This window comes from Vidua macroura, chromosome 5, assembly GCF_024509145.1.
Source record: "Vidua macroura isolate BioBank_ID:100142 chromosome 5, ASM2450914v1, whole genome shotgun sequence".
NCBI lineage: Eukaryota > Metazoa > Chordata > Aves > Passeriformes > Viduidae > Vidua > Vidua macroura.
The window spans coordinates 25,050,182-25,062,368 of record NC_071575.1 but is presented as its reverse complement, the minus strand read 5'-3'; the positions used below and the strand labels follow the sequence as shown (position 1 = coordinate 25,062,368).

General features: G+C 39.5%; 1 protein-coding gene across 5 annotated transcripts in view; it reads left to right on the top strand.

The window, feature by feature from the left end:
• Positions 1–12,187, top strand: part of TBXAS1 (thromboxane A synthase 1) — a 229,573-nt gene that overhangs the window by 140,915 nt on the left and 76,471 nt on the right. For all 5 annotated transcript variants that reach the window (XM_053978548.1, XM_053978547.1, XM_053978551.1 and 2 more), the window contains one exon: positions 771–901. In XM_053978548.1, coding sequence (XP_053834523.1) covers positions 771–901 — 131 coding nt within the window. The remainder of the gene's footprint in view (positions 1–770; positions 902–12,187) is intronic.

Sequence of the window (12,187 nt, the reverse complement as noted above, 5' to 3'; positions counted from 1 at the left end):
ATCACACAATAGTCTATGTTGGAAGAGACCTTAAAAAGTCATCTAGTCCAATCCCCTGCAATAAGCAGGGATGTCTTCAGCCAGGTCAGTTTGCTCAGAATCCTGTCCATCCTGACCTTGATTGTTCCTGGGGATGGGGCATCCACCACCTCCCTGGGCAACCTTGTGCCCCTGTTTTACAAGCTTCATTGTAAAGAACTTCTTCCTTATATCTAATCCGAATTGGCTCTCTTTTAGTTTAAACCCCATAGTCTTTGTCCTGTTGCAAGAGACCCTGCTAAAGAGCCCCATCATTCATATAAGTCCCTAATACTGGAGAGTCCTAGGGACCTATATGAATTCCTGTTCATTCCTGTTAAACAGGAATGATAAGTACCCAGTTTCACGTGTGGGTGCCATAAGCTGCTAGGCCAGTTCAAGATTCCCCACTTTCCCTATGTAATTATCTGAGCAGGTAGGGGAAATAATGTTGTTGTGGTGGCTCTGTGACACCAAAAATCTGAACCAAAATCCTGAGGCATTGTGGAAACAAGCTTGGAAGGCATCCGTCTGGAAAGTGAGTCATGGCCAGCAGGACATCTCCAAAAGGGAATCCTCTTTTTCTTCCACCCTCACAGGTTGCTAAAGGAAGAGGAAGAAAGGAAAAATCAGTTTTAATAAAAGGAACACATCCCACTTGATAAGTTTTATAATATTAAGGAAGAGCAAGGGGGACAATTATATGCCCTCACAGTCTGATTCAATATTTTCTTCTTTAAAATCTCTTACAGTTTCTTTCCCATTCATAATGATCCCATTGCTACGCATTTTCCCCAACAAGAAACAAAAGGAACTGAATGGATTTTTTATCCAAACCATAAAAAATGCAATTGTCTACAGACGTCAGCAAGATGCAGCTCAGGTAAGACTATTTCTGTGATAAATATATGGATAAGCAAACGTTTTCAGGAAAAACTGGAAGTAGCATAAGCCTCTGTTTGAAAAACAAACTCAGTCTCTCTGAACATTCCAAGTGTTTTAGTCAAGATTTGATTGATTTTTAGCTTTATGTATCATCAGGCAGAATTGTTAACACATTCCAATATTGCTTCTCTTAGTATTTCTCTCCAAGTAAGGATGCAGAAAAGTTACATCTACGATGATTTCTCAGCCTAGTTTCTAGACCCAGAAGGAAGGATTCAGCCTGTGGAATTTTTTCTCATCCTAAAGTCATGTGTCATGTCTACAATACTTTTCCTCAAGGACCAGAGGGAAAAAAATCCCCCACTGAGTGTCTCAACCCAGTCTCTCCCTAAGAGGTGAAGCAGGTTTCACAGAGTCCTGTGCCAGTTCCTGCTGCTTTGGAACATGGGAAGAATCTAAATGTCTGGTTTGAGCAGTTACTGAGCTGAGATGGCTAAATAGAAAGCTAGTAAATACCACCTGAAGTGTGCAAATAAATGGCTACCCATTGTTAGCAAATCATATGTTACCTCTTTTTTTTTTTTTTTTTTTTTGACATAAGGCACTCTGAGGAGGTTTTTTGTGTTTGTTTTTAGTCACTCTTGTTTTATGAAGTATGTGACGGCACGTCCCCTTTAATGAAAGTCTCTCTATTTTTGGTATATGAAGAATTTGTAACATAGGCCTGTGCTTTGGTTCCATGATACAAAAGTTCTTCTTTTGTCCAAAACAATCAAGCATGACATGAAATTAAATCCCAAGATTTCTTTAATTTTATTTTATTTTTCCTTTTTTTTCTTTTTTTCCATTAAGTTTCATTTCATTTCATTTCATTTCATTTCATTTCATTTCATTTCATTTCATGAAATCCCAAGATTTCATTTAATTTAATTTTGTTACATTTCATATAATTTCATTTTTTAATTTCAGCTTTTAAATTTCATTTCATTTCAGTCTTTGATTTGGCATGTCATTTCCTTTCACGAAATGAAAGCTCATTTTGTGAAAGGAAAGGAAAAGAAATCTCAAGATTTCATCTAATTCCATTTTGGTATGTTTCCTTTAATTTCTTTTAATTTAACTTCATTTCATTCCATTTCATTTCCATTCATTCCATTGAATTTCATTTAATTTCATTCCTTGACTTTTCATTTCATTTTCATTCATGACATGAAATCCCAAGATTTCATTTAATTTATTTGTTTCATTTAATTTATTTTCATTTTTTAGTTTGTTTTTTATAAAATTTCATTTCCCTTTATCCCATTATGTTTAATTTAATTTGATTTTAATTATTTGATTTTAATTATTTGATTTTTCATTTTATTTCATTAAACGAATTTTCCTTTCATGAAAGGATATGAATTCTCAAGATCTCATTTCTTTAGGTTTCCTTTCATTTCTTTTCATATTTTTTCACTTAATTTTTGTTTTTTCATTCCACTTTAATTTCCTTTCATTGCATAAAGTTTCATTTAATTTCTTTTCATGGAGGAATATGGATGTGTAGTGAGAAACAAAGAATAGCAGTGAGAATTCCATTTTTGAGGTAACTGAAACAAATTTTTGCGTAACAGTTGGCATGAAACACACAGCATCCACATGAAGGATGCTGTTAATACTGAGGTGTAAGAGATGCTTCTTACCCCTCTAAGATGAAGAGTAATGCTGATGGAGTAACAGCACAGGTGAGAATGGATCCTGCCAATCTTATTCTCACAGCTTTACCCCACAGCTGCCATTTTTCAGGATAAAATGGATTTTGGTTTACCCTACATTACTTTCAGAACACATTTAAAAATAAAATTTATATTCAAATACATTGCTGCCCTTTGACTTTTTCTGCAGTGATGTCTCCCTTCTACATTTGTTGCAGTTTATCACTATATGCTTCTTGTTGTTCTTTCAGCTCACCTTCATCAGTCTTTGATTTTCTTTTCATCTGAAGGATGGTAAGCACCACTGAGTGGCCACAAACAACTTGTGATTCATAAACAAGGTTCCTGGCCCAGGCTGAGTGCTGCAGGAATATTTTCTGGCAGTGATGATATGTATAAACTGCTTGCAGGCACCTCATTTCTACTGCATAGGTCCAGTGTGAACTTTTAATGGCCTACAGATGTGGCTGTAGGTATGGACAGTTTTTAATCAAATATTCATGCCAAAGGGGTCTGCATGGAAAGTCTATTATGTGTATGAATTATGAAAAGATAAAAGGGACAATGAAACAACCTAATGTGGATTAAAAGTGGTTGCTGTATTAACTGTTATTAATGAAATGCAGTGTGTTTCTGTGGCCCTAGCACTGAGGGGATCAATCATGGGCTAAACCCTTCACTGTGCTAGACCTGGTCACTCCTTTAAACAAGGGACAGCACAGAAAAAAGCAAAGTTGTAGTGACAAGATCAGGAGGCAGAAATCTGCATAATGCAGCCTGTTTGCAGGTTACAGCAGCTGATGGACCAGAGGCTCTGGTTTCTATTGGAAGGGATATTGGGAGGTGCTGTAAGAGATAACACATGGCAGTAGGTGCCCAACACCAGGACAATGTGGGGGAAAGTGCAAGGTCCGTGTTTGCCTTAGCAGTGTATGCACAGTTCCAGGGCTGCCTGCAGACCCATCCGTCTGCTCCTGGACTTTTGCTTAGTTTGCAAAATTAGCATACGGGAGCTGTTTCAAGTGCTAGGAGTTAGACTGTTAGGGACAGATTTCTTAATGCAAATTAAGTCTCCTTTGCAGTTCAGGATTACTATTGTTCAAAAGTGACTGGAAAGTTTGGAGCATTCTTTTTTTCCCTTTTCACTGCCTGTCTTGTTACACACTTTTAGAATTTTGAATGTTTTAGATTGGTGGCACATGAGTCTTGTTACAAATATAGGCAACTAATATTTATGCCAGAGACATAAAAATGGTGTGTGAAACAGAACAAAATGTAGCTTTTTTCAATTTAATGCAGAAATTAAATCTGTAGAGATGAGGTGTCCCAGATAGCCCTGCACATCTCCCTCTCTGTGAAGGAGAATTACATCCTCTGTTCTAGGTCTCAAATGATGAAATCTACCCACTGAAACTGGTTGGAGTTTTGACGCTGAATTTTAATAAGGCCAAGATATAACTAGCAGCCACTGGTTCTTGGTGCTAATAATGAGAGCTATAAGCAAAGTCTTATGGTCTCCCTGAGGTGCATTAGGCCAATGGGTATTCCTTAGTTTGCCACATTCCTGGATGTTGCATTGTGTGCATCTTTTACTCCCCATTGATTTTATCACCATTAAAAATGCTTTGGGGTTCTTTTCTTGAGGGGAGGGGGCAGGGAGGATAAAAAAAGCCTTTGGAACAAACTGAAAAACAATGAAAAGCTCCATGACAGTGATTCAGCTGAAACTTGTCTTCCTCTTATCTACAGCTAATGTGAACAAAGAATAAAGAAAGACCAAAAAACAATGTGACAAGCAAAGTCAGCCTGTTATCATCCCTGTTCTATCAGTAAATGAAACAATGCTTCTGAATGCCTTAAGATAATCCCTTGGGTAGATAGTAATTTTACAGCCAGGTTTAGATCTAATAATAAGCTTGGAGCTTATATGAGATCTGTGATGTCACTTTCTCTCATCCCCTCAGTTAGTGGTGCAGATGTCATTTTAATTATATATTATCTTTCTGTGGTCACTTAAATAATTCCAGTCCTGGATATTCCATTCATTTGGCTTATGTACAAAAACATTTAATGCCTGTACTTTAGAAATTTGAATACATTTATTCATGGATTCAAATTATTGTAAAAGGCTTTCCCCACTATTTACAGAAGAGCAAATTTACCCAGCTCAGAGGAAACAGCACAAATTTAATGCACCACTTAACACCTACTTTAAAGAATCCAGCAAGATTTAAATGTTCAAATACCTTACCCTGATTATCTGCCCAGGTTTGAGTTTTTCCCTGAGGCAAAATATTTCCAGAGACAGGGTAGATAGACTATTTGTTTACTTCAATAAATGATACTTTGATAGTTTTTCCTTTAATAATCTGATATGCAAATTGGATTTGTGTTAGAGTTATTTTTATATCCTCACTTCTTAACCTACTGCTCGCTTCTTAACCTACTGCTTTCTTTTAAATTGTGATGTCTAGATGAAGGAGTCTTACATAGTGCTCAAAACTGAGACTCCTTTCTAAAACTGTGGGTTGAAACTAAGCCCCCTGTCAGCAGATGGAAGTCCAGAGTTTCATTTGTAATCTGAAGTAATAACAACAACTGTATTATAACAATTTAAGGCTATTGATCGTTTTTGGAAAATCACAACTGATCTGTGGGAAAATCCACTATTGAAAATAAGCATCCTTTAACAAGGAGAATTGGAGAATTCATACAGAATTCAACACATTCTTCTGATATTTCCTGGTTTTTCCAGTCATACTGTCTGCTGTGAATGCATAATTCAAGGTCACATAATCCATGCCAGTAGTGATCTGATGATGTTTCTGATGACCATCAGCTACTTCTTGGTGTTCTCAAGACAATTTGGAATGAGAGGGTGACAAAGGACAGGGAAGTATCACCAGAACTATTCAATGGCATCTCAGTTTGCTTTTCAGTCAGTCTGGCTGGAGACTCACAGACTACTTGAGTGCTTTTAATGCAAACACAGAGCAGACAGAAGGAACAACATGAGAAGAGTGGGAAGGCTGTGCTGCTGGGAGCCATGCTTCCATTTGAGCCCTGTGGTGTAAAGTCACACTGAAACTGTACAGTGGCATCAGTCCTGGTGATGATTTAGCCTCCTTTTAATTGGTGTGGCTCTGGGATGCTCTGTAGTCTGCTGTGCCAGGTATAGATCAAAAGAGGTTGTCCTCTGGTCAACAATTGCAACCTCCTCCTGCTTCCATCCGCTTTCCTGGCCAGTCATCATCCCTGATCACCAGTAGCTACAGTCAGTGGGTCTGCTTTTCCCTGGTTGCCTGTACACCTGGGCAAGCATGAGAGATTCCTAGTGAGTGGAAAAAAAAATGCTGAAAATCCTTTGGTTTTTCAGGATCTGCCATGGGAGCCTAAAAAGGTCAGAAGACTGAATTTTGAGTAACTCTGAAACTAAAGTATTTAAATACCTGCAAAGGGGGATAGGCTTCTCTTGCTCTACGGACTAGCTAAGGAAATGTGCTATAAAGAAGAGGTAACTTTTAGTGTCTTTGTGGGAAATTATGACTGGGTTAGAGTTTTAATCTCTGGTACATTGATTCCCAGGGATAAACATGCAATGATCTCCCCTAAGGGGAAGAGGGACATGTGTGTGTGTACCTGCGTTCTGGAGGATAAGCGACAATCTGAAAACCTAATTTCTGTGACACTCTATTCTTTTCTCTTCCTTCCCCAGTAGTTCCCTGGAGTCTTTCCTTTTCATGAACTAATGAACTATTTTATTCAAGAGCTGCTTGAAATGAGTTGAGCAGAGGTAATCCTCCTGAAAAAGTCTGATCCTCTCCTTGTCAAGGGAAAACTATACAATTACAAAGAAAAGTTAGTTAAAAATTTGCTAAATACTATGTACATTCCAGGAGCTATGTGTGTGTTTGAACTGTGTAAATGCAATACAGATGTTTAAAAGTAAATATTTTTCTACGGTAATAGGAGATGGGAGGATTAGACACCTTCTAATAGTGTGCAGTATTCTTGCCTTTCTAGAAAATCAAGCAAAATTTGTGTTGGGAAGAAGGTGGTGTCCATTTAAGGATAGATACTATATGGCAATATTAAATAGTCATTTTTAATTGATTAATAAAGTCAGTAAAAAAAAAGGATCAGTCTGGTCCTTTTGTTTTTCAAAGTCTGTTGCAGGGGTGCTGTGATTTTGTTCTGCTGGGCTTTTTCCTCACAGTTTGATCATCCCATTATCCAGTGCCTTTGTCAGGTGGAAGTGTGGACTTTCCAGAAAGGTAAATATGTGTTTTAAAGAAATAGAGGAATTGTGGGGTAAATATGGAGTTGAGCACAGTTCTCAAAGCTCTATTTCTGCTTCTTTTAGCAGAAGGATATAATTGCTCTAGAATATGTTAAAAATCTTTTGAACCTTAAATCTGGTGTCTGTGCTTGGGCAGCATACAGTGATTCTGAGGAAAAAAATTACTAGCATTATATTAAAAGGAATTTTGGTTATTCACCTTCTTTTAAAAGTCAAGCCATTTGCTTATGGTTTGTCTTCCTTCCTTCCAACATTTGAAGAAAAAAAAAATTTAAAAATATTTATTTTATTTTTCTTAAAGATGTAATGAGTTTTATAACTTTCTCAGGATTTCTGAAGTGGGTATTTAAACATAACAAAGCCACAAAACCTTGAATGGAAATGAACTGGAAATCCCTATTATTTTTGGGCACCTGTTGAAATTTCTTGCTGTTATCTTTCCAAGAAGGAACTGCAGGCTTACCAAATGTGATCTTTGGGTTTCAGACCTGGGCTGAAGTGTCTGGCTGAAGTTCTTTCATCATGAAATGCAGCTCTGCTGTCTCTCTGCTCAAAAGAGCTCAAGGACAGAATATGTAACAAGAGTGGTGCCTTTCTTGCCTCCCTGAGGTGTGCAGGAAGAGTTTTGCATTACTGCTGCATCTGTCCCAGTTCTACAGCTCAGAACACCTGTGAGCCCAGGGCTTTATGGGTACTATGGCCACACAAAGTTAGCAAATGTCTGCTGGCTACCTGCTGCCAGCAAGCACAAGCAGCTCTGCTTGCTGTTGCTGACCCTTTGCTCTAAGGCAGTGTTTTACTGTCTCCTTGGTCATGGCTCTAGATAAGGAATAGGCACATGGTATTATGTATATATTATCTGCCCCACTCCAGCAAACTCTGCAGCAACTCTAACAACATAATCTTGGCATCTGTGATTCTTTCTCTGATGCCTCCACCTCTCTCCATTCCCTTTTGGTCTTTCTCAAGCACTGCAGTGTATCTCCACTTCTTCTTCAGGAGGTGACAAGAACGATGTCCCTATCTCATAATTCACACATGCTACCTCAGCTACACTCTGGGGTTCAAAGTGCCATCTCCATGACTTCTTGGAGCACTGCCCACACATAATCACAGAATCATTTAGATTATAAAAGGTCTTAAAGGTTCGTTAAGTCCAACCCATAAACCCAGCATTGTCAAGTCCACCGCTCAACCATGTCCACCAAGTGCCACATCTACATGACTTTTACATACCTTCAGGATTAGTAATTGAGTCCCTTCCCTGGGCAACATATTACAACAACTGACCACCCTTTTGGCAAAGAGATTTTTCCTAATATCCAATCAAAAACCTTCTTTGGCACAACTTGAGGCCATTTCCTCTTATTGTATTACTTGGGAAAAAAAGACCAACCCCCACCTAACTCCAACCTCCCTTCAGGTGGTTGTAGGGAGTGATAAGGTTCCCCCTGAGCCTCCTTTTCTCCAGGCTAAATAACCCCAGCTCCCTCAGCTGCTTCTCATCAGACCAGTGCTCCAGACCCTTCCCCAGCTCCAGTGCCCTTTTCCTCAATGTCTTTCCTGTAGTGAGTGGCCCAGAACTGAACACAGCACTCGAGGTGCAGCCTCAGCAGCGCCAAGCACAGGCGATGACCGTGCTTCAGTTTGCAAGAACACAGACTTGTGCTAATGGACAGAAGTTAAATTGAAGCACCAGGGTGTTCATGATGATTAATCTGGTTAAGTCTTTGCCTGTCCACAGCTGCCAAGAATGATCTTGCAGATAGTACCAGGAAAATGTGAGTATCTATGCAGGAAAAGCTAACTTCACTTTCCAAGAGGTGTGTGGTGGAGGTGCTTTAGAGGGCCTTTAAAAAAATTGTAAGTTTGGCCCTTTCTGGGCAGAACAGGGAAGGTTCAGCTCCCTGTAGCAGCATTAATCTGCAGGAAGTCACTAAGCTAACAGGATGCCTTCAGAGGTAAAAGGAGGAAGGACTTAAGTGCTTCTGTCAATAAGTTTTGCGTGTATTTTCCTTTTGTTTTCACCAGCTATTGTGGGAAGTGAAGATGGACATTTGGCTTTGCCTATCTACAGCATATGAGAAACATCTTTTATTTGAGAAGGGTGGGATCTTTAGCACTGAAAAAAGGCTTTTTCATCTAGAGTGAAAATAAACTCACATGTTCAGTTGTTGGTAATGTCAAGGTTTTTAATGACTTTTAAGAATTGTGTTTGCATGGTAAAATCAATCTCTTAAAATACTGTTTATTGATAATCCAGGTCAAAAGATAGCTTAAGGACTTTTCCAAATAATGTTTGCAGTAAAATTTCTCTGAAAAACTGGAAGAGGAAAGAATTGAAAAGCAAACCTGCCTTTTCAAAGAAGCCACCTCCATCACTGAAGGAGAGATGAAAAGTCCTCTTTTTTTTTTTTTTTTCCTTCTTCTGGGTGCTGGTTATTGTGGCTATATCCTATTTTTCCTCTTTTTGATACAGAAGGGCATGGAATGGTCACAGCTCTATGTTATGTGTCCAGTAAAATAAGGTGAGCAAGAGCTCATTGTGCTTTGAAGGTGAGAAAACTGGCCTTTGTCACTGAGTTTTGTGGTGGTGTGACAAGTACAAGCAAAAAAACAGAGGATAAGAAAGCAAATGAAATTAGCAGGCTGCTTCTTATAAAGGCCTGGGTCTCTGCAATGTAGACCTGGCTCACCTCATCATAAATTTTTTCCTTTACCCTCCTTTATGATCACGAAGGGACCCTGTGCTTGCTATCCAGAGTGAGGTTCAAACATTGCAAATCCTGTTTATGCCTGTGGTAATTCCCTGTAGGCAATAACGTCAGTGCTGGCCACTTGTCCCAGCCTGATCCTGTGCTAGTAATGAGTATTCGCAGCATGCATTTCAGTGTCTGATTAAATCTTTCTGAAAGGCCATCTGTTTGAGGAGGATGTGGCATTGGCTTTAATACTTTTTATACCTAGTACTCAATGCTGCTCTTTCATGACCTTAGACATAAAGTTTGTCCCCTTGGTTAGTTAGAAACTTTCCTGATACTCTTATCAGAGAAAATAATTGAACCAGGGCTGTTGCAACCTGGTGGGTCACTGAATATATTTGGGGAAATGTTCCTGGATACTGAAGCCACAGAAATTTCATGTAACCAATGAGGCTTTGTTGTGTCCAGGGCTCAGAAAAAGGTCTCTGTTTTCTGGAAAGGGAGTAAAGCACATCCAGCTGCCTCTCTTTTATAGCACTCCGAGTAGAATCTGATGTGGTCATATATCTGTTGGTACATGCCAAATCAGTAAGCAGTCTGGCCTTTCTGCTGCATGTTTCATCTGTGCAAAATAGCCAGCCTAAGCAGTGTTAAATTTGTCTTTCAGGGTCATCTTTCTATGGGCTTGGAAGCACAGTTTCTCTTTGTGATTCTGTTGGCATAAAGCAAATCTTGCCCAGCCTATCTTTTCCTGCTTCCTGTCGTTTGTTTTCCTTCATGGTATGGTCTCAGTATTCACCCCTTCAGCTGAAAGAGAAAATTGTTACCCTGAGGTTGTGCACATCCCCTTTCTTTTGTAACTTGTCTCTCTTACTGTTCTTCATCTCTTCTTTATGATACCCTTACAGTGTGCTCCCACAAGTTTCTCAGAAGGTTCTATTTGAGGTCTCTGAAAGCCCTTACTTTTCCTGCTTCGTCTGTGCTCTGAGTGTTGAGTTTTCAAACCAGCAAGCAAAAGGAATCTTGCATTAAATCAAATAATCTGGAGATTAGCTTTCTGCACAGCAGAGCAGTGGTCTTTAATGCCAAGGTGAGATATAAGATCTAATCTTTGTTTACATGGTCTTTTTTTTTTTTTTTTTTTTTACTTACTTTTGATCTCAATCTGCAAGGGGCCTATTGACTGGGACCGGGAATTTCATATATTAATTTTACCTTTGTGTTCAGAGCAATAGCATGGTTGGGTACTTTCCCACTACAAGCAGGCTTTCCTCTGACACGTGTAACTAGAGCATAGCATCAAAATCTTAATTTAGAAAAAATCACAGATTTACTGACCTAATTGTAGTAACAGAGCTTTCCCTTTCTCTGTTGGTTTTAACAATTTCAGTTTTATCTTTCACATGTCATCCTTTTTTTTTCCCTTTTATATGCTGTTAGTTCACCATTCTTCCTTCCTGAGTCGCTTCCAGAGCTAGAAGGGGAGTTGCAGCATTTGTGGTATTAGTGGGTGATCTTTGAATTTTTCTCTTAATCTCCCTGTGTCTCTGTTTGCCTACAGTGACCTCTCTCAGCCCCACGCACTACCTTCTTTTTGCAATACAGTATGACCTTTTCCAAAGCAGTTATGAAAAAGCTGTCCCATGATATTTCATTCTTGTTCAACCATCTTGTCCATCTTTTGGTGTGTTTTGATCTCTGGAGGTTTTTCTCTTGATCTGCCTCAGCTGTTGCCATCTACTTTGCGCTCCTTTGATATTCTCCCTTTTCTGTCGTGTCTACTTACCTTAGCAGATCCATACTCCTACTTATAAGAGACACTGACAGTCCATCTTCCCAGCAGGAGAACCATTTAAATGGCCAGCATTTGGATGCCAAGTGTATGAAGTCGCTTTTCTTTTTAACTGGTGAGGAGTCAGTCTGACCATCTCCATGCACAAAGGCAACCAGCTTTGTTTGCCTGGGGCAATTCCCTTTTTGCCACCATGTCCAGGCTGCGCCAGGGGCTGCCTCTCCCTACCTGTCCGCAGCCTTCTGGAGCCAGCAGAGCCAGAGGCTTTCGCTAGACCCCGTCTGCTCATGACCTTATCTGGATTTTAAGGAGAATTTAATATTAGAGTTACTTATTATGGAAAACCACAGATTATCTGTCACTGGTAACCTCGAGGAGAGGCTTGCTGAAATGTGCCCTCCATGTCAGCTGGCTACAAGGCAGGAATCCCTGCATGGTGTTTTCTGTCTGCCTTTTGTTCAGAGCAGCCTGAACGGTGGTTGCGATTCCTTTGCCTCCTGAAAATCCACCTAGAAAATCGTGCATCTGTGGCAGACAATGCTGCCTTGCCCTGGCTTCACAGCCTGTGAGTGTTCAGGGCTTTCTCCTCTTCCTTCACAGCATCTACCCTTCATTTTTCCCACCCGCTGGGATAAGCAAGCTATATCTAAGGGAGACAGAGACTAAAGGGGAGCTGAGCACCTCCTTTCTCTCTTCAACAGAAATTTACACTTTTTAATAATGTAATCTCAATTAAAAACATACCAATTAAAATGGGCTTTTTAGTAGCTCTCTGGGGAGAGGGAGCTATAAT